The 19,032-nt window shown below is 27.7% G+C and overlaps 1 protein-coding gene across 3 annotated transcripts in view; it reads right to left on the bottom strand.

The window, feature by feature from the left end:
* The window catches only part of LOC129921566 (rap guanine nucleotide exchange factor 4), a 216,638-nt gene that overhangs the window by 145,463 nt on the left and 52,143 nt on the right, over positions 1-19,032 (bottom strand). For all 3 annotated transcript variants that reach the window (XM_056003466.1, XM_056003464.1, XM_056003465.1), the window contains exons 3-4: positions 9,487-9,629; positions 9,110-9,201 (exon numbers count right to left, since the gene is read on the bottom strand). In XM_056003466.1, the coding sequence (XP_055859441.1) occupies positions 9,110-9,201; positions 9,487-9,629 (235 nt within the window). The remainder of the gene's footprint in view (positions 1-9,109; positions 9,202-9,486; positions 9,630-19,032) is intronic.

The following is a 19,032-nucleotide window of genomic DNA, read 5'->3' as shown; positions in this document are numbered from 1 at the left end:
TATCATTTAAGTCAAAAAAACACGTTAATGAGTATTAATTTTTTGTGCTTTTTATTAAACCCCAGTTTATTTTCATAAAAGAAATAGGTTTTATTTCATAAAAAAGGCTACTGAAAGAAATTAAAAAAAATAAACAAACTAAGTGAATTAAAAAAAAAATAATTTTTCAATACAAAATTAATTTAAATTTATTAAAACTTTTTCTGAGCTTTATCTATTTGTTCTTTTCTTAACCACAATTGCTCAGAAAAAGTTTTTAATTCATTTAAATTATTTTTTTATTAAAAAATTATTTTTTTTTTTTCATTCACTCAGTTTGTTTTTTTTTTTAATTACTTTCAGTAGCCTTTTTTATGAAATAAAACTTATTTTTTTTATGAAAATAAACTGGGCTTTAATAAAAAGCACAAAAAATGTATACCCGTTAACGTGTTTTTTTGACTTAAATGATATGAAAGTGTAAAAAACAACTTAAAAAACGAAGAAAATTGTGTTTGATGCAAAATTGTGTAGAAACGGTTGTCCGCAGGAAAAAAGTTTTGAGACAAACTTAAACTGCAATTAATTCTTGATTGGTTGCAAAAAAAATCTTTCAAATCAAACGTAGTTTGGCAAAGATAAGGCCAGTTAAAGGACAAAAGAGAAAAAATCATAAAAACCGTGGTAACTCGAAAACGGGACGAAAACGAGAAAATTACCTCTTAAGTTTTTCGACTTAAAATGACCTCAGGAATCCATGGTTTTCATTTGGGGCGGTGACTGTGGGACACCCTGTATAAAGGTAAAGAGGTAAGCTCTGATTTTTTTTTTTGTTGAAATTTTAAAGAGTTTTCATATTAAGAGTTTAAAAATTAATAGAAACTTAAGGGATTTTATTGAAAAGTTCTTAATGGACGCCAAAATGAGAATTAGTTTAATAATATTTGAATAAAGTTTCAAGTTTTGAAAAAATTTTTTTTATTACCCTTTTAGTGTAGGTACACTTGAAAAATATTACACCATTACACACGTTGAGTCTGGAAGCCCCAAGAAGAAAAATTTAGTGCGCATTTTGATTTTAAGCATTTACCAGTAAAAAGGATATTTTGAAAAAATTTAGTTTTTGAAAATGAGGTGTAGTGGAGTAATTAAAGCAAATTATTAAGGAACCCGGCCGAACAATTTTTAGATTTCGATGATCTTTTTTTTCAGACGTGTCGGTCAGTAATAAAAAATACTTTAACCTCTATAGGTTAAAAATTACCGATATTTTTTTTTTTAATTTAAATTATTTATTTTTTAACAAAACCATTTTTTAGCTTAAATTTCTGAATTCAATGATACCGAAAGATTTTCTAGGTAATTTAAGGCAAAAAAAAATATATGGGAGAATCTTCCACCGTTTAAGCGATAGATGGAATTTTCTCACAAATTGACTTTGAACACAAAAAAAAAAAAAAAAAATATTTTGAACACAACGGCAACACCGACAATATTTAAAACACCACATTTTTAAAAAAGCCAGAAACTCATTCCTATTTGTAAAATTTAAACCCACTTTTAATGAAGAGTTTTTGGAAAAATTACTTTTTTTTAATAAAATATGAATTTATTTTTAAAAATTTGTTGGCCATAGATATTTTTAGTTAAAATCCAGCAAATGAGAAATTAATATAAATATCCAAATCGCAACCCATACGAGTCATAAGAAAACTATTGAAATCAGTGGACAAGGAATTTTGTAGAACGTTTAAGCCAGTACAAGAATACATCTTGTTTATTTGAAAATAATGAAGTTTCATTGATTTGGAAAATTTTTAAAAGTAAAAATTGTTTTTATATTTTTTTTTTTTACTTTAACCTCGAATATCTTGAGAATGGTTAGATTAATGAAAAAGTTATCAAGACCTTTTTTGTGGAGCAATCTGTTTCCTACAAGAAACGCGTTTGATTATTATAGTTTTTCAATTTGTTACAAAATTAAGAACAAAACACGAATTTTTAAAGATTTTCTCGATTTTTTTACTTCAAATATCTACTAAACGGTTAGATAATTGAAAAAAGTGTATAAGGCCTTTTTTAGAGCGTTCAATTTTCTACAAGAATATGCAAACAAATTTGCTAAAAAGTCAATTAATAAAAAAATGATTTTTTTTTCGTAGAAGCTTAATAATGAAAAAATGGAAAATTGCGAAGCGGAGGACATTCCCATTAATATAAAGAGCTCATATTTAGTGTGTATATTCTAGAGTAGTGTTGCCATGCGTCCGGGTTTTCCCGGACATGTACTCTTTTTTGGCTGTGTCGGGGACGTCCGGGATAGTTTCTATCAATTGTCCGGGATTGTACTCTTTTGAAGCCTTTAAAAATATCACTTTTTGTATGCTACTCTGCTAAGTCAAAAAGACCATTTCTTAACTTAAATAGTAACTTACTAAAAATTCTATTAGCATTCAACTAAGGACCAATTTTTCAATAGTCAGTTAAACAGTCATTTAGTACTTATTCCTAAGGATAGAGAAAAAATCAAATTTTCAACAAGCAGATATGGCTTATTCCTTAGAATAAAACTATCTGCTTCTTTCAGAGACAAATAAAAATTATTCTAAGGAATAATCTCAACAAAATTATTTTGTCAGTTGTGAAAGTTTTGAAAGAATTTTGAAAAAAATACAGTGGAACACAAGAAAACAAAAACAATCATGAATAAAAATGACGTTTAATTTTAAATATTTTTGAATTTGACAATTTTTTTTTTGTAATTCTGTAGAATAAATTATTCTTGATTGAAAAATTCAATGTTTTTATCTGATTGTTTATGAGCCTAATAATTTTATTGGTCGAACAGTTAACTGACCTTTTATTAGAAGATTAAAAAATTGGCTCTTAATCGTTTAAAATTTTGAGCAATTGGATTTTAATGGAATTAAAATTTTTTTTTACTGTAACTATGTACACTCCAACTTTTGTAATATTAGCTAAAATTTTGACTTTTATTTTTTTTTGTGAAAAAAATAAGAAAAAAAATGCTACGGGAACAAGGGTTAAAAATGTGATTTTTAGTTAAATTTTGAAAAGATTGTTCCACTTTTTTTTGTTTTTATAAAACTATGCATTCCTTTTGTCCTAGATTTGTACTCTTTTTTGTGTCCTTATTTGTCCGGAAAAGTCCGGGATTTTGCATCTCGATTACCAGTTTCGTCAAAATATATCTGGCAACCCTATTCTAGAGGTGTCTAGCAATCGATTTTTCGGAGTACAAAATCGAAAAAACGAATTTCGATTTTTTTTGACCCACCCTAATACATTAAATTTAAGTCAATTTCATTGGATTTTTTTGATAAAAACTGAATATTTGTAAAGAAATAATTGAAATCACTGGTTTACAAAATTAAACTTTTTTTTTGTTGCCGAAGCAAAACACACTTACTTCATCTTAAGATATCTCGACCTATACGAAAGATATCGGAAAGATTTAAACAGATTTTGAAAGAAATAAAACAGGTCTTTTAGAAACCGTTACAATTTTAATTTTAAAACATTTTCTTACATGAAAAAAAAAACGTCCGAAGTAGTCAAAAAAACGTTTTTTTGCATTTTCTAACGGTAATATTTCAAAAACGCGAGCCGCTAGAATGTTTTTGACTTCGGATTCGAGTTCAGCACACGGAAAACCTTCAGAAAAGTATATTTTGGTTCCGGCAACAGAACCCTTGTTAACCAGTGTAATTGAATAAGACCTTCAAACCTTTTCTAGTTAACTTTTAACCATCAAAATTATAGACTGTTGAATGGAGAAAAAATAGCTTTTTTCTATTAAAAAAAGTTCTTTGAAAATTAAAATACTTTTTAATTTGTTTCATAAACTGTAATATGTACATATTGAAATTTCTTTTTATGAATTCAAATTAAAATTAAAATATGCAACAAATTTAAAAAAAAAATGCATATTTTATTACGAAAAAATTTTTAAAACGACATGTTAAAATTTTTTCAATATTTTTTTTTTTTTCAAAATTCCGAGTTTGAGGACCAGTTTTTCAAAAATACTGAATTGAGTTAACTTCATTTTAATTTTACAAATAGAAAAAAGTTCTAAGCTATTTAAAAATGAATGTTTAAATATTGTAGGTGTTGCCGTTGTGTTCAATTTTTTTTTTTTGTGTCAAACTCAATTTGTGAGAAAATTGATAGGTACTAGTGATAATTTAAAAAAATCATGTTTCGTAGTTATGTTTTGATTTTAATCTCCTGCTATTGGTCAACCTAAATAATGTTTAATTCCACCTTTATAACCCCACTACAAGCATATTGAGTAAGTCACAAACAAAAGTTCAACATCAACATCGTCATCAACTCAGCTGTCATCTTCTCAATCTCATGCGTCTTCATCATCATCATCATCGTTTTCGTCATCATCATCATCGTCAATTGTTTTTGCGTTCACGCACGAATAATACCTGAACAGTTTCCACTTAAAAAAGTTTTTTTCTACCTCTTGAGAATCATATCGAACTTTGAAGACGAACGTGTTTCGAAATTCCATTTCAGGTGAAAAAAGTTTTATTTTCTGGTTGAAGGACCACCAATATATTATGTACGAATATTATAATAATGTAGGATGATGTGATGTGATGCGATGTGATGGTTGGTACACAGAATGAGTGGTAGTTGTTATTCATCGATTTGTTGAATTAACTTGGAATTTCCCAAGAAAAAAAAAAGTTATTTTGAGAGTTTGTTTTGCCTGTCGGGTTCAAGTGTGATATATTTTGAAATGAAAAATAATAATAAAAAAAAAAACAAATATAAATACCTACTTATACAAATACAAAAAAGAGAAGATCCTACTTGTTGACGTATTTTATATTAGATATAAGGTTAATAAGGTTGTAAATCTGTACCGGAATACGTCGTTTCCTTCGTGGGTGTGTCATAAAGGCACACAATATTGATGGAAATTTCCTAAAAAACCTACATAAAAATCTAATTCTAAATTTTTTATATTTATACACAAAATTTCAAGTACCTACCAACAACTGTTAACAAGAAAATATAAAATTTTTAAGGACTCTAAAGGTCATAGTATTTATTATAAGTCTAAACCAGTGAGCATTCATAAAATTGAAGCGGAAATTCATTGCTAATTACAGTGGCGTCTTGTCTTCGGGGTACTTTGAAATTTTTTTGACATGTTTTCTTCTGTTGATATAAAAATGAAGCCATACAAAATTCGAATTTTTATTTTTGTCCGGGGAAAAAAGGAACTGTTGTACATCCAGAGAAAATTAAGTAAAAATTGTTTGCCACTCAATAGAAATATTTGAGAGCGGGATTTTTTTTCAGTGTTTTAACATTTAATTGTAAGCAATTAAGAATAATTCTTCTCAGAATTAAGAATTATTCTTTTTAATAAAACGTATTGGTTAGCTTGTTCTTAAGCATTGTTAGTGGAGTAGTTAAAGCTTCAAAAAATGACAATAATAATTAACAGAGCCAAAACAGTTCCGAGTGAAATTTTTTTTTTTCAAAATTCGGTAACAAAAAATAAGTACCCTTACATCTATGAATTATAAAATTGCCACTGTTGCCGTATTATTTTTTTTAAATGTGTGTAAAACTGTATGCAAATTTTCTAACATTATTCGAAAAAGTTGGTATGCTTTTCAAAAAATAATCACTAATATTTAAAAATTAAATTTCAAAAACTTCATTAAAGAATTGATCTTACAAAAATAAATTTAATATTTTGAAAAATCCAAAAATGTGTCTTTTACTTACTTTTAAATAAAAATTATAGTTGAAATGGGCTAAACTACTTACAAGAAAATCAGAAACCCAAAAAAAAAAAAAAAAAACGGTTCTATTGTAGGCTCCATTTATAACGAAACAAATATTTTTTTTTACATCACAAAAGTAGGTACAAGGAACATTATTTTCAAATTATTTTGAGCCGTTTTTGAAAAAAAAAAATCACTTTTCTATTTTGTTAACATCAAAGATACCGTTTATCTTAGTCTTTGAAAACATCAATTTTTCCTCGAAATCTAAAAGATTTCACATGTATTCATTAATTAATTTTTTATTTAAAATCTAGAACTAGATGACGCCTTAATAGCTGCCAAAATCCGAGATTATTTTGTGGTGCAAAAAAAGAACTAGATAATAAAATTCTGTAGTGAATGTCTTAAAATAAGGCGAAACGCTTTATACTTTTTTGGAGTTGAGGTCACTTGAACTTATATTGAGTCTTAAAATAAGTTTCATGACATTCTATTTAACCCTTTCGAACTCAAGCTATGAAAATCTATATTAAAAAATGTTTTTTACAGTATTATCGTGTCAAAAACATCACAACTAAGAAATATGAATAGCAAAAAGTTATTTTCCAAAATAATTAATAGAAAAAATAATGTGTTACTCTCATGTTACATGTAAGTAAAATACACTGAAAACTGAGGAAATAACTTTTTATAGAAAAATAATGTATGCTAGGTATTTCTTCTAAGCCAAAAAACAAAACACTTTCTATATTAGCATTTTTTAATTTTTTTTCAAAATTATGATTAAAAAAAAAAATGTGAATTTCAGTCTCTTTCTCGATAAAAAAAAAATAAAAGTATGATATTTCAAAACTGTGTCAAAATTCTTCAAAGGTGGCGAAAGGCACATAGTTTAAACATTAAGCGTTCCCATTTGGACCTTGAATTTGGGGATTCATTTATTACGATTGTCAACTATCAATTGATAGTTGATAAACACTGAAATTTTATGTTTTAAAATCTAATTTGGGGGAAAACTGGTCATATTTTTAATAGAATTTTTCAATTACATTTAAAAAAAATAACTGTTGGCATCATTCTTTCTCTTCAATTTTTTTGCAAATTACATATTAAGAGAATGAAATTTATTTTTGACAATCCTAATAGGGGTGAACGTTATATTTAAATAACTAAAGAAAAAGTTTTTTTTTTTAAATTTTGAAGGTTTTGCTTTACAAAAATATATGAAAAATTTGCCACGTATTTTATTTTCTTTCAAATTTCAGATTTAACAATTTTGTATTGGAATAACAATCATTGAAGCGGAATAAATAACATTGTTGGATAGTAATTACACTGGTTAACAAGGATTCTGTTGCCGAAACAAAAATATACTTTCCTGAAGGCTTTTGGTGTGCTGAACTCGAATTCGAAGTCAGAAAAAATTGATCAGCTCCCGTTTTTGAAATATTACCGTTAGAAAATGCAAAAAAACGTTTTTTTGACTACTTCGGACCTTATTCTTTAATATAAGGAAAATTGTAAGAAAAAATTTAGTAACAGTTTCTATTAGAACTATTTTCCTTCTTTCAAGAATTTTTTAAATCTTTCCGATATCTTTGATACTGCCCGAGATATCTTAAAATGAAGTAAGTAGCTTTGGCTTTATATATCATAAAGGAGATAATGACGTTATAAAATTTATGAAATATGCAAACAACTGAGGATATCTCGGGAAGTAAAAAAGATATCGAAAAGATTTAAACAGATTTAAAAAGGTGAAAAATAGTTTATATATAAACCGTTACTAACTGTGTCAATAAATTAAAAGAACTTGAGTCAATTTTTATCATTTTTCAGTATAAGCAAATGAAGTTTGTGGACCAGATTTTTTTTTACTTTTTTTGTGATTACTTTTAAACTGTTGCCGCTAAACCAACAACTTTTTTGGGTACAGGCTTGTTATACCCTTAATTTTCATATGTATATTTTTTCTTGAAAACGTTCGGGACGGCCGTTACATTTGAAAAAATAACTTACTTTGACTTAAGTATACAATTTTGCAGACATTTCAATTAACAAAACAGCTTATGTTACTTAAGCTGTTTTGCAAAATTGGGTTTGGTTCAAAATGCATTCTTTTAAAATGGCTTGAGTCGACATAAGAACAGAAATGGTTCACTCGACCACAAGTTTAAAATAGCTTATATGTTGACCTAAGCGATGAATATATTTGAATTCAAATTGTCATATTAGCTTATGTCATGACTTAAGCTTATTTAAAAAAGTGTATTATTTTTAAGATTTGGATGATTTTATACATAAGCTATTTTGCAAATGCAGTTTTTGCCCAAAAAGACTTAAGCTACTATGATTTTTTTTTTTAATTTAACGGTTTATATTTTGAGTAGAGAAATGAGACCCAGACTAAAACAAAGCTGAACCAAAGGTGAACATGTTAATCAAATAAAATCGATTTTCACTTATGTCGACATAAGCTCTTTTAACTTATTACCACAGAATGCACAAACAATTTACCTTATATAAAAGAATAAGGCCCGAAGTACTACATATTCTAACGGTAATATTTCAAAAACGATAGCTGATTATTTTTTTTTGAATACGGATTCGAGTTCAACACACCGAAAACCTTCAGAAAAGTATTTTTTTGTTCCGGCAACAAAAAAAAAAGTTTAATTTTGTTAACCAGTGTTATGAATACCCTTATTCCCAAGCAAACATTTTCAATGATTTCCATAAAGCAAAAAAAAAAAAAAAAATGATATACACACCTACAAAAATATGTGTTTTATTTAAAAAAAAGGGTTTTTTTAATGATGTTTTGCACAGAAAATTGTGCAGTGATAAAATACTTTTCATATGAAAAAAAATATTTGACATTAACTTTGATGTTTTAAAGGAACCAGAATCGCAAATTCATATTTATCGCACTTTTCATAGAACCGGAATAGCCTCCCTGAAGTATAAAACTAAAAATGTTGTACTTGCATAACCTAAAAATTCTCTATAATTTTATTTTTTACACTTTCCTATAAATCAAAACCTTTATCAACTTACCTTATATAAACTTTTTTATCGATTCACTTCTTAGAATAATCTCCAAGGCTTAACAAATACTTATACAACAAAATAACTATCTTTAAGATTCAATTTTAGTATAAATACTATACAACCTCTTAACTAAAAGCTTTTCCCAAAAACGTAGATTAACATTGCAATCATTTTTTATGTTCTTACTGAATCTTGAAAATAATAATTTACCCTAAGGTCAAAACATGTACCAAAACTAACCCTTGTAGTTTGAAACGAAAATTCTAAAATACAAATAAAATTAATTCAAACTTTACCTTGCCATCAGTATCCGGTGCATGATATCTGACCTCTAGTGAGCCACCCAATACAGCGTACCAGAAACGTCCCTGTTCACCAGCACGAAAAACTGCAAAGATATACAAAATGTAAAGGATACAACCACTAATAAGAGGTTATTTTTTAAAAAATAAAATAAAATATATCTCGTACATCGACATCCTTTAAAAACTACAACGAAAATAAAAAAAAAACCGGAGGAGTATGTGTATACCAAACTAAAATAACCACAAATAATTTAATTTGTGCAACCCAAAAAGTTCACAAAACTAAAAAAAAGATGACACAAATGATGATACTATGTGGAACTGAGGAAGGCAAAAGTTTCTCATAAAATAAAATATACTCTACTCACGGGTAACTCCTTTTTCCAGATCCTCGTAGAATCCACACATTGCTAGCTGTTGTAGTGCTGATCCCGGGAGACGACATAGTGGCTCAACGCGTCTCAAGCGGCAGGATATTAACTCCGCATCTCGTAAATTTCTATCACAAGGCCTGCAAGAACAAAAAAAAAAAATAGAGATTGCAATTAGGTTTGACGTTAGAGGAACTTTTCTTGGTATAGAATGGTTAAATGAGTATATTTAAGGAGCTTATATATGTACATCAGCATTTTTGCAGGATGTCCTGTTTGATATTAACAGATGGCGCCAGTTCATGGGGGTAAATCAAAATATTTCGCTACGTTTTGTGGTTTTTCGCCTTGTTGAAAGGATAAGGAATATTGATTTCTTGCCATTTTTTTAGCTTAATTATTAGGAAATATAAATTGTGGCACGATAAGATTTGAAAAAAAAAAAATACGCAAAGTATCTACAATATTGATTGTTTCCTATCTATCAGGATTTCGAATTATTATTCAAAGTTATGTATTTTTTGATGACTCAAGTGTATCTTCACAGAAATAATTCATTTGGAAAATGTATTTCAATAAAACAGCAGACGCACTCTGAAATAACCTTCAAACCTTCTCTAGATAGTTTATATCCTTTGAAGGACACGAATTATTGATTTTGATTTAAGCAAACACAAAGTTGAACCAAGTTTATTTTTCTTTATTTCAAAATTGGAAAAAAAACTTACCTACGTTCCATTTTGTTTGAACAAAAATAAAAAAGAAAAAATACACAAATCGTGCAGATAAAAATTCTAAATAAATATTATTATTGCTTTCATGTTTTTATATTATTTTTTCTAACTTTCATTCGGTATTGTCCAAACGACCTTACTTGAATAGTATTTTTGTTTTTCTTTGCGTATATTTTCTGTTAATGGCTTTCAAATGGAGTGATGGGAGATATAAAGTATCCAGACAAAAACCTTTTAAAAGTAAAAATGATTCTTTTTTTTTTTTTTTTTTTTTTTTGTTAGAATTTTGGGAGGTTAAAAACTTTTACAGACATTCAATTTTATTTCAAATACAATTTAGCGTTTTTTATACTCAAGTGCATTGAAAATAATTTTTTTTTTTTGTAATATTCAAAGGTTTTTGGGTTTCTATTTTAGTTTTTAGAAGTGAGTTTGTTTGTTTGCTGGCAATCGTTGAAAATTATTTTTTTTAGGTTTTTTGTTAGAAAAATTGCTTTTTTAGCATATAAAACTAACAGGAAAGATAATATAAATGCATTCAATACTTTAGAAGTCTATTTATAAAAACAAAAGGTAAGTGAAATCTCAACAATGTTTACTTGGTTTCATTGTTTGTGAAGCGGTCACTGTGACGTATGCGCAACATTTTTTTTCTATTGAAACATTTAACGGATAATAAAAGAATTTGGACATATGTATATTGAAGCCAGTTGAATATTATTTGAAATTTCCTGAGTTTTCGCGTAATGACATTTTGAAATTTACTGCTAGTTAATTTTTAAATTTACTGATGATAGAGAATGCCAAAAAAGTGGGTCCCGGAAAAGTCCGTCTGTCAATCTGTCTGTCTGTATACCAAGCTAAATCTTAAACGGATGGACCGATTAATATCAAACTTGAGGGGTAGCGTTAGCGTTATTTGGCGACTCTCCAGAGGGGTTTTGGAATTCATTTTTTTGTACCAAAAATAATGGTATCTACTTGTCATATGCCAATTTTTGTAAAGTTGAAATTTTTCAAAAATGGCTCCAATGATTTTGTAAAAACAATTCAAAAGTATAAGTTTATAAGACGTGTTAACGTCTTATAAAATCGATGAACCATGGCAGTCACCACAAAAAACTGACGCCATTTTCTAACGTTCCACTCTCGAACTTTTACAGTGCGGCAAAAATTTCAATTAAAAATTAAAAATAAACTATTAGAGATACAAAAATCTTCTACAGCTTATTTGAAAGATAATAAAATAAAGTTGAATACATTTGAAGGATTTAAAAAAAAATCCGTCTTTTAATAGGGTAAATAGGGGTAAAACAAAATTGCAAAAAATTGGCTATTTTCTAAACACGTCAATGTAAAGAGTTGCATTTTTTTTAATCGATAGATAAATTTATTACAAGACTGACAATGTTATTGAAAAAAATTCTAAAAAATTTCAAAACCAAGTTATAAATGGTTTTCTAAAGCTAAAACATGAAGTAGACCTTTGTAGAATAAGTGATTATAGGTAGGGTGTCCATTTAGGACCTTACTAAAAAGAGAACATTTTACTCTCGAACCTTTAAAAAAAGAGGACTTGGAAGAAAAAAGAGGGAACGAGGAGGGTACTAATTAGTATATATTTGCATAAATATATTCTAAGTTGAAATTTTAAAATATGTAGATCGAAAATGAAAAACAGAACATCTCTTTTAAATTTAAATGCGATGAACACTTTACCTTTACTGTGAGTGGGCAGAGTTGAAACAAATTTTAAGGTGGGAGACAGATAATCGTAACAATCTTGAAAAACTATGGACGAAAATGAAAAAGATACTTAAAAGAGGACTTTTGAAAAATAGAGAACAAAAAAAGAATTTTATGAAAAAAGAGAGTGTAAAAAAGATCAGAGTTGAAAAAGAGAACATGTTCTCTTTAAAAGATATGTTCTGGAAACCCTATTATAGGTAGGGGACATTTTTTTTGAAAATTTTAAAAACGTCATTTGAAAGATAATTAAAAAAAATTAGGGGTCTAATACGAAACATGAATTTTTGAAAAACACCTACTTATTTTGGGGTATTTTTTGGTAAGTTTTTATTTTTTTTAAATTTTTCGTAGCGTTCAAAAAATCTCAAACTTATAGACCATGTAGTCTATGACTGTGCGCATGCATGTGCAAAAAATTGGTATTTCAAAATGATTTTTAACCGAATAACAGGAAAAACAAGTTTTCTTGTCCCAAGTTTTTTGACCGTTTTTAACTGTTTTTTATTTTTATCTTATTTTCTTCAACAGATAAATAAGAAATGTATATTGTAGATAGATAATAGACAGGACTATATTTGTGCAAAATTTCAATCACTTTCGTAAACACAATTTTGAGATAACGGTAAAATAAAGTTTTATTATTCAACAGGTTCTATCTTTTGATCTAAAGCAAGTACAACTTTAATTTAACTTTATTGAGCATCCTGATGATGTTACCTTTCATTTGGTATATCACAAATAGTTGTACATTCACTACAAGCTAAACAATGTTAAATTAAAAAAACTTGCGAAATACCTCAAAAAACCTGTGGAGATCTGTTGATCAGGAACAGCCACCAGTGTGGGAAGTACCGTAATCTCAGTTTGGAATTTCGACATGGTTGGATCTAAAAATTCTAAATTTTTTTCTAGGCATCGCAGAAATAAGATTGAAACGTCATTTGAAAGTTAAAATAATGAGCTTTCACATGATATATAATTTTTTATAGGTTGTAAAAAAAAAAAAAATTGTCCAATAGCGTGAGAAGAGAAAATTATATGTTTTTTTGCCTTTTTTGATTAAAATTGATCGAGTTAAAATAAATTATCCTAGGTTGTTTTATCAAAAAAATGGATTTTTGGGTGATGGAAGTGATTTTTTCACTTATTTCATAAGAAATGATTGTTTTTAATAAATTATTTTAATACTTTTTGCACATCGCAAAAATTTAAAAATGGTTTCATTCTTTAGAAGAAATATTTGGCTTTTTAATGGTATAATTTTTTTTGTAAGCTTTTAAAATAAACAAATTAATATAGGTAATGAGAAAAGAAAAAAGATAATTTTTTTAGCTTTTCCTTATAAATTAGGATTGTTTGAAATAAATAAACGCTTCAATTGACTCATTTTAAACAAAAGCACACAACCTGTTCTCTTACAACGTCATCACGAAAAATCATCGTCAGTAAACCGGCTTTACAGACAACCTTTTTTTTCAAAAAATGATTTGTAAAAAATTAGTTTTTTTTTTTAAACGACTCTAACGATTATGAAAACTTTTTTTTATAAACGCTTCTGATTAAAAGAAATCAAATTGCATACTTGTTTTGGAGCTCAATTTGATTTCAGATGTTGTATTTTTCCTTTGAAAATCGAATTTTAAGTTTTGTTTTCTGTTTTCAAATAAATTTATTAAGATTTTATTTAAAATACTCATTTAAAATACAACTTGAACCCTAGTTGTTTGATAGTACCTAGTATCAAAAGTTGCTATTTTTGCTTATCGCTTATATGCATTCAAATTTTGAGATTTATTCAAAGAACTCTTTTTCAAATGTACAAAATTGTGTCAAAAGGCACAAGATACTCAATTCCACTGCCTTGTTTATTTTTCTAATGTTATTTTCTGCCCAAAAATTTAAGTTTATTTTTTAAAGTGATTTTAAATACCAACAAATTTCATTATAACTTTTTATTTTTATTCTTTATTATGTAGTTGACATTGTTTGTATCCTTTTGTTGAGTCATAATTCTTTCATATAATAAAAAAAAAAAAAACAATTGATATAAATGACCTTCTACTGGACCGTTTTCATAATTTTTTTTAACTGAAACCATAATTTTTCCTTATTGTACTTTCATAACCATAAAATATCTTTAATGCTCTCTCTGGAAGTATGTCCTTAAGCACTAAATCTCTTTCAAGTTTTTCTTAGTGAATCATGTGAAATAGTTGAACCATAATACCTTTTTTTTTTTTTTTTTTTTTTTCAAAAAAGCTTTTTTCAATTCTTAAAAAAATAAAAACATAAAATTGATTGATCATCAATGGCGGCGGTGGTGGCTTTCAATAGTCATTTCCTGTTTTTGTTTACGATTGGAGATGGTTTTTACGTATTTTTATTTTCCAGTTGAATTTAATCGAAAGAATAAAAGAAAGGAAATAACTCTCTTAAAAAATCTGTAAGTTCAATAAAAAAAACCAACAATCATCGATACAAGGACCTAAGTTTAACAATAAAAAAAAAAACAGGAAATGGTGTTTAATAGAAAAAATAAAGAAATTCTAAATAAAATAAGAAAACACGTGTAAATTTCTTTTGCTTACGTACATATTTACAATACTCGTACAACACAGAAATGCCTTGTGAGTTGCGAAGCCATTTTCTGTCCCACACTCAATCAATGTTCTATAAAAGTAAACGTAACCTTCATTCGATTCCGTGTACATACTTAGAAGAATTCCCATTTTAAACATTGTTAGAATTTAAATCATGAACCTTTGTTGATGTTTTTTTGTTTTATTTTATTTTGTGAAACATTAATTGAAGTTGAAATTTATATTTTTTCGAAGAACTTTGCACCTGATATGCTTTTAAGATTTAAACACATTGGCATGTGTGTGTCTTTCGAGATGCTTTGCACATAAGCCTTTAAATTCGGAAAAAAGACGAAAGTGTGAATTTATATAAGGTTGTTCAATTTATATATCGAAATCAAATCAATTCAATCAACATGTTTTTCAAGGACGTGATCGTTATTCAAGGAGCGAACATTCAGTAAACAATTCTATACTCAAACCACTTCATTATGAACAATTTTCAGCAATTCATTATTTAAGTGTAGAGACCTAGGCAGACATTTTTGACTAGAAAAAGTTTATAGAGGCTATAACTTAAAGAAGAAAAACATCACGAAGGTCGACAAAAATGATCCTGAACTTTGCAGACAATTTGTCTGCTGAGGTTTGGACAGCCACCAAGCCGCAAAACTCGTTTGATTTTGAAAAATTAAACGGAATTCGCTTCGTTAAATAAAAATGTAGGGGCGATATTTTTTAGTTTTTTTTTATTTGTCTTAACAAAAAAGTTATGACCAAAAAACATCAAAAAAATTATTTTTTTTTTTTTAATTTTGGACTTTCGTCACCACTGTAATAATGGACCCATTTTCATAAAATAAACGCCATTCGCTTCGTTAAATAAAAATCTAGGGGCGATATTTTTTAGTTTTTTTTTTATTTGTCTTAACAAAAAAGTTATGACCAAAAAACGCAAAAAACATCCAAAAAAAATTATTTTTTTTTTTAATTTTAGACTTTCGTCACCACTGTAATAATGGACACATTTTCATAAAATAAAAGCCATTCGCTTCGTTAAATAAAAATCTAGGGGCGACGTTTTTTTTAGTTTTTTTTTGTATTTGTCTTAACAAAAAAGTTATGGCCAAAAATAGCAAAAATCATCAAAAAAAATTATTTTTTTAAATTTTGGTTTCGTCACCACTGTAATAATGGACACATTTTCATAAAATAAACACCATTCGCTTCGTTAAATAAAAATCTAGGGGTGATATTTTTTAGTTTTTTTTTTGAATTTGTCTTAACACCATTATTATTATAGACAAACTAAAAAAACTAAAAAATGGACACTCAATCCCACTATTTTTTTCTTACGTACTTTGACCTCAGGGACTACTTAGTATTCGGGCTATATCTTGAGTAATAAACGACTAATCTGAACAAAATAACCAGAGCCTGGAAGCTAAGTAAATAAGCAACAAACATTAGAACAACTTCTCTGGGTCACTCCAGATGTTAAGCAATGTATTAAAAAAAAAATCCAGTTTTTAAAGAAAATTTCTGAAAAAAAAACTTTATTACTGAAAGAAAAAATCAAAATCTTTTGAATCATCATAGTTTTAAATTTTGTGTATATAGTACACTTTCTGGCAAAGATAAAGAGATAATTTTGTTCAAAATCTATCGATAAATTATAAAGATATGACCATTATTGTAACGATCAATATTTTCGACTTTTTCTGTTACTTTTTGAGTTTTTGCCTATAACTTGAAAAGCAAGCCGAATTTGAAAATTTTAATTAAGTAATTTTTTGTAGATAATTAAATTTCCTATTGTTGTGTATCCTTTTAAAAAAATTTAAAATTGAAATATTGTAAAAAACTTAAGAAAAACTGTACAAAAAAGAGAAAAAAACGAAATTTTTGATGTTTTTACTAAATGGTCTATTTTTATCATTTGAGCATTTATAGATATTGAAAATGTAAAGGAGAAAAGAAGATACTTTATCTTTCAACATAATGGCCACAAAAATTGAATTTGATAAAATATGGACTTTCAAAACCTACTGTTTTTGGTATTTTTGAACCATTTTTTTTCAACACATTTTAGAAGTTGTGACTTAGAGTTTTGTATTTTTTTTTGTTTTTATCAATTTATACATACCTCTATTTTCTAAAAAATATTCTCATATGATATCGTTTATCCTAAATCCCGAAACTATTTTTTTTATTTTATAAAATGTTTCAAATGAAATTAGTTTGAAAATATTTCTTGCGTTTAGTGGTTTTATGGTTTAAATTAATGATAAAAAGTAATTTTAAATACAATTATTAAAAGACAGCTAAACACCATTTTTTTAAAATGGTTCAAAAAGACCAAAAGCAGTAGATTTTGAAAGTCCATATCTTATCCAATTTTAGCCGTACTCAATATTTTTTTAGATAATATTTTAGAGTTTTCTGGGCTCAAAAGTATAACGGCGCTTGGTGTCCAAAAAATTTTTATTTCTTTTTGTAAACTAGTGTTATCGATAACACAACAATAAAAGTAAATTGGCACAACTGTTTTTTATTTAGACAAAAGTTAAATCTGGATAATTATCTGGATTTTTCAAATATTTATACAGATATGGTTGTTGTTTTTAATACGTAAATTGTTTTGATTTTAAATATCCCGATGTCCTAAGTAATCAATCGAAAAAACAAAAAAAAGTGAATCGACCCGTTAAAAAAATTGTTTACTATGGCGTATACGTACTTTTTTGTATATTTATATAAATTTTAATTTATTGCATTTTAAACATAAACTTATTTATTTAGTATGTTTAAGCAGTTGAATGCAAAATTAAATTTGCATATTTGACTGCTACACAGCTGAAGGCTTTGCATGTTTCAGTTTCAAAATTGTACAATTCATTCATGATTTATGTACAAATCAACGAGGATTTTTATCTTAAATTTTGATTTGATTTTTTTTTCCGGTATTTAAAAAACATCCTGCTAAAACACCCTGTTTTAATATCATCACTTTTCAATTCTCTTATAAACATTTGATGATGAGGCATTTTTCTCCATCATTTGAGTTTTTAACAAAAAAGTTTTTCATCCTTGTGGCGATATGGATGTTGTGGGGGCGATACCCGATATCCCAATTGATATTCAAACTCATATAACATTATGACTTTGCTGAAGTAGTTTCCTTTTTGTTCTCACTCTCTCTCTCTCAATATCTATTATTTGAAGAGCACTTATATTATAAAGATTTCATGAATGAGAAAGAAGAACAAGTTCAATATGTCTCGCAGGCACTATACTACCTATAAAGGTGCGTCTTAAAAGCTGCGATGGCTGATTCTGATACCGATAAGTGCCTTCATCATCATCGTGATCCTCCATATATGGATGGTTGCTCTACACTGCTCATTCGAGGATTTACTTGGTTTAATGCTGATGGCAGCTGTAAGTTACAAGAATGATGCAAAAAAAAAAGGATATCAGCCATCAGGAGTCTCCCCATCGTCGTTGTCCTATGAATTATTCATACAATTTAATGCATGGTGTGGCTTGTGGGATGTGCGATGCGGGTTGAGACTTGCGACGAGAACGGAAGTTTATAAATATAGAATGGGTGGCGCACTTTGAGTTGAAAAATAGTGTGGTTGGAGGTGATGCGGGAACGACTTAAAAGTGGGTTCTTCCGTTAAAATTTACTTGCGTTTTGGGCGGGATGGCATAAAACTGACGAAAGACAACGGAATTTTAATTGTGGAAACAATTTTATGGGAGTTTGCATTTTTTGTTTCGCTTTTTCGTTTGAAAGACAGTCAGCGGAAATTAATGAAAACAAGGCTGCGGGGTAGGGGTAATTTTTGGTGAGAGCGCAAAAGTTAAGAATGTCCTGGGAGTGTTCTCTTTATACAGAAATAAAAAACGGAGAGGGAATATGCCGGGATATTATAATGAAACAGGATGTACGGAAGTTCATCTGTCTCTAAATGGAACGTCTGATTTTAATAAAACAAAAGGATCTGGTGCCCTGCTTTATTTTATTTTGTTTTTCCCGAGTAAAACGGGTCTGCGTAATTAATTTTTTTTTTGCTCTGTTCTCTTTCTCCGTAAGCTCTGGAGATTGTAATTTAAGTCTGATTTTTTGCTTTATGTGCAGAAATAATTAAACGCTGAGGAGCTTATTATAAGTTGATAATTTTCCAGTTATTTATTGAGAGTTATTTTACGTACGTGGAGTAAAATGCTTATTAATTTGCGGTTTAAAATTTTCGATGGTGATTTGTAATTTATTGAACGTTGATTTTTTAAGTTCACGTTTTTGGTTTTCGTGGGTTTTGGAAATTAATTTAAGTAATTAAACTATCTACAGTATTTTTTTTTATGTACTGAGGTTTTTACTCATTTAAGATTACGAGGTCTGGTGAAAAAAAGAGAGGGGTGGTATTGCTAGATTTTTGATGAAAATATTTTTAATAAGACAAAGACTGTCT

The sequence above is a fragment of the Episyrphus balteatus genome, chromosome 1 (assembly GCF_945859705.1).
Source record: "Episyrphus balteatus chromosome 1, idEpiBalt1.1, whole genome shotgun sequence".
Taxonomy (NCBI): domain Eukaryota; kingdom Metazoa; phylum Arthropoda; class Insecta; order Diptera; family Syrphidae; genus Episyrphus; species Episyrphus balteatus.
Note: the sequence above shows the minus strand (reverse complement) of the source record. Positions and strands in the feature narration are given on the sequence as shown.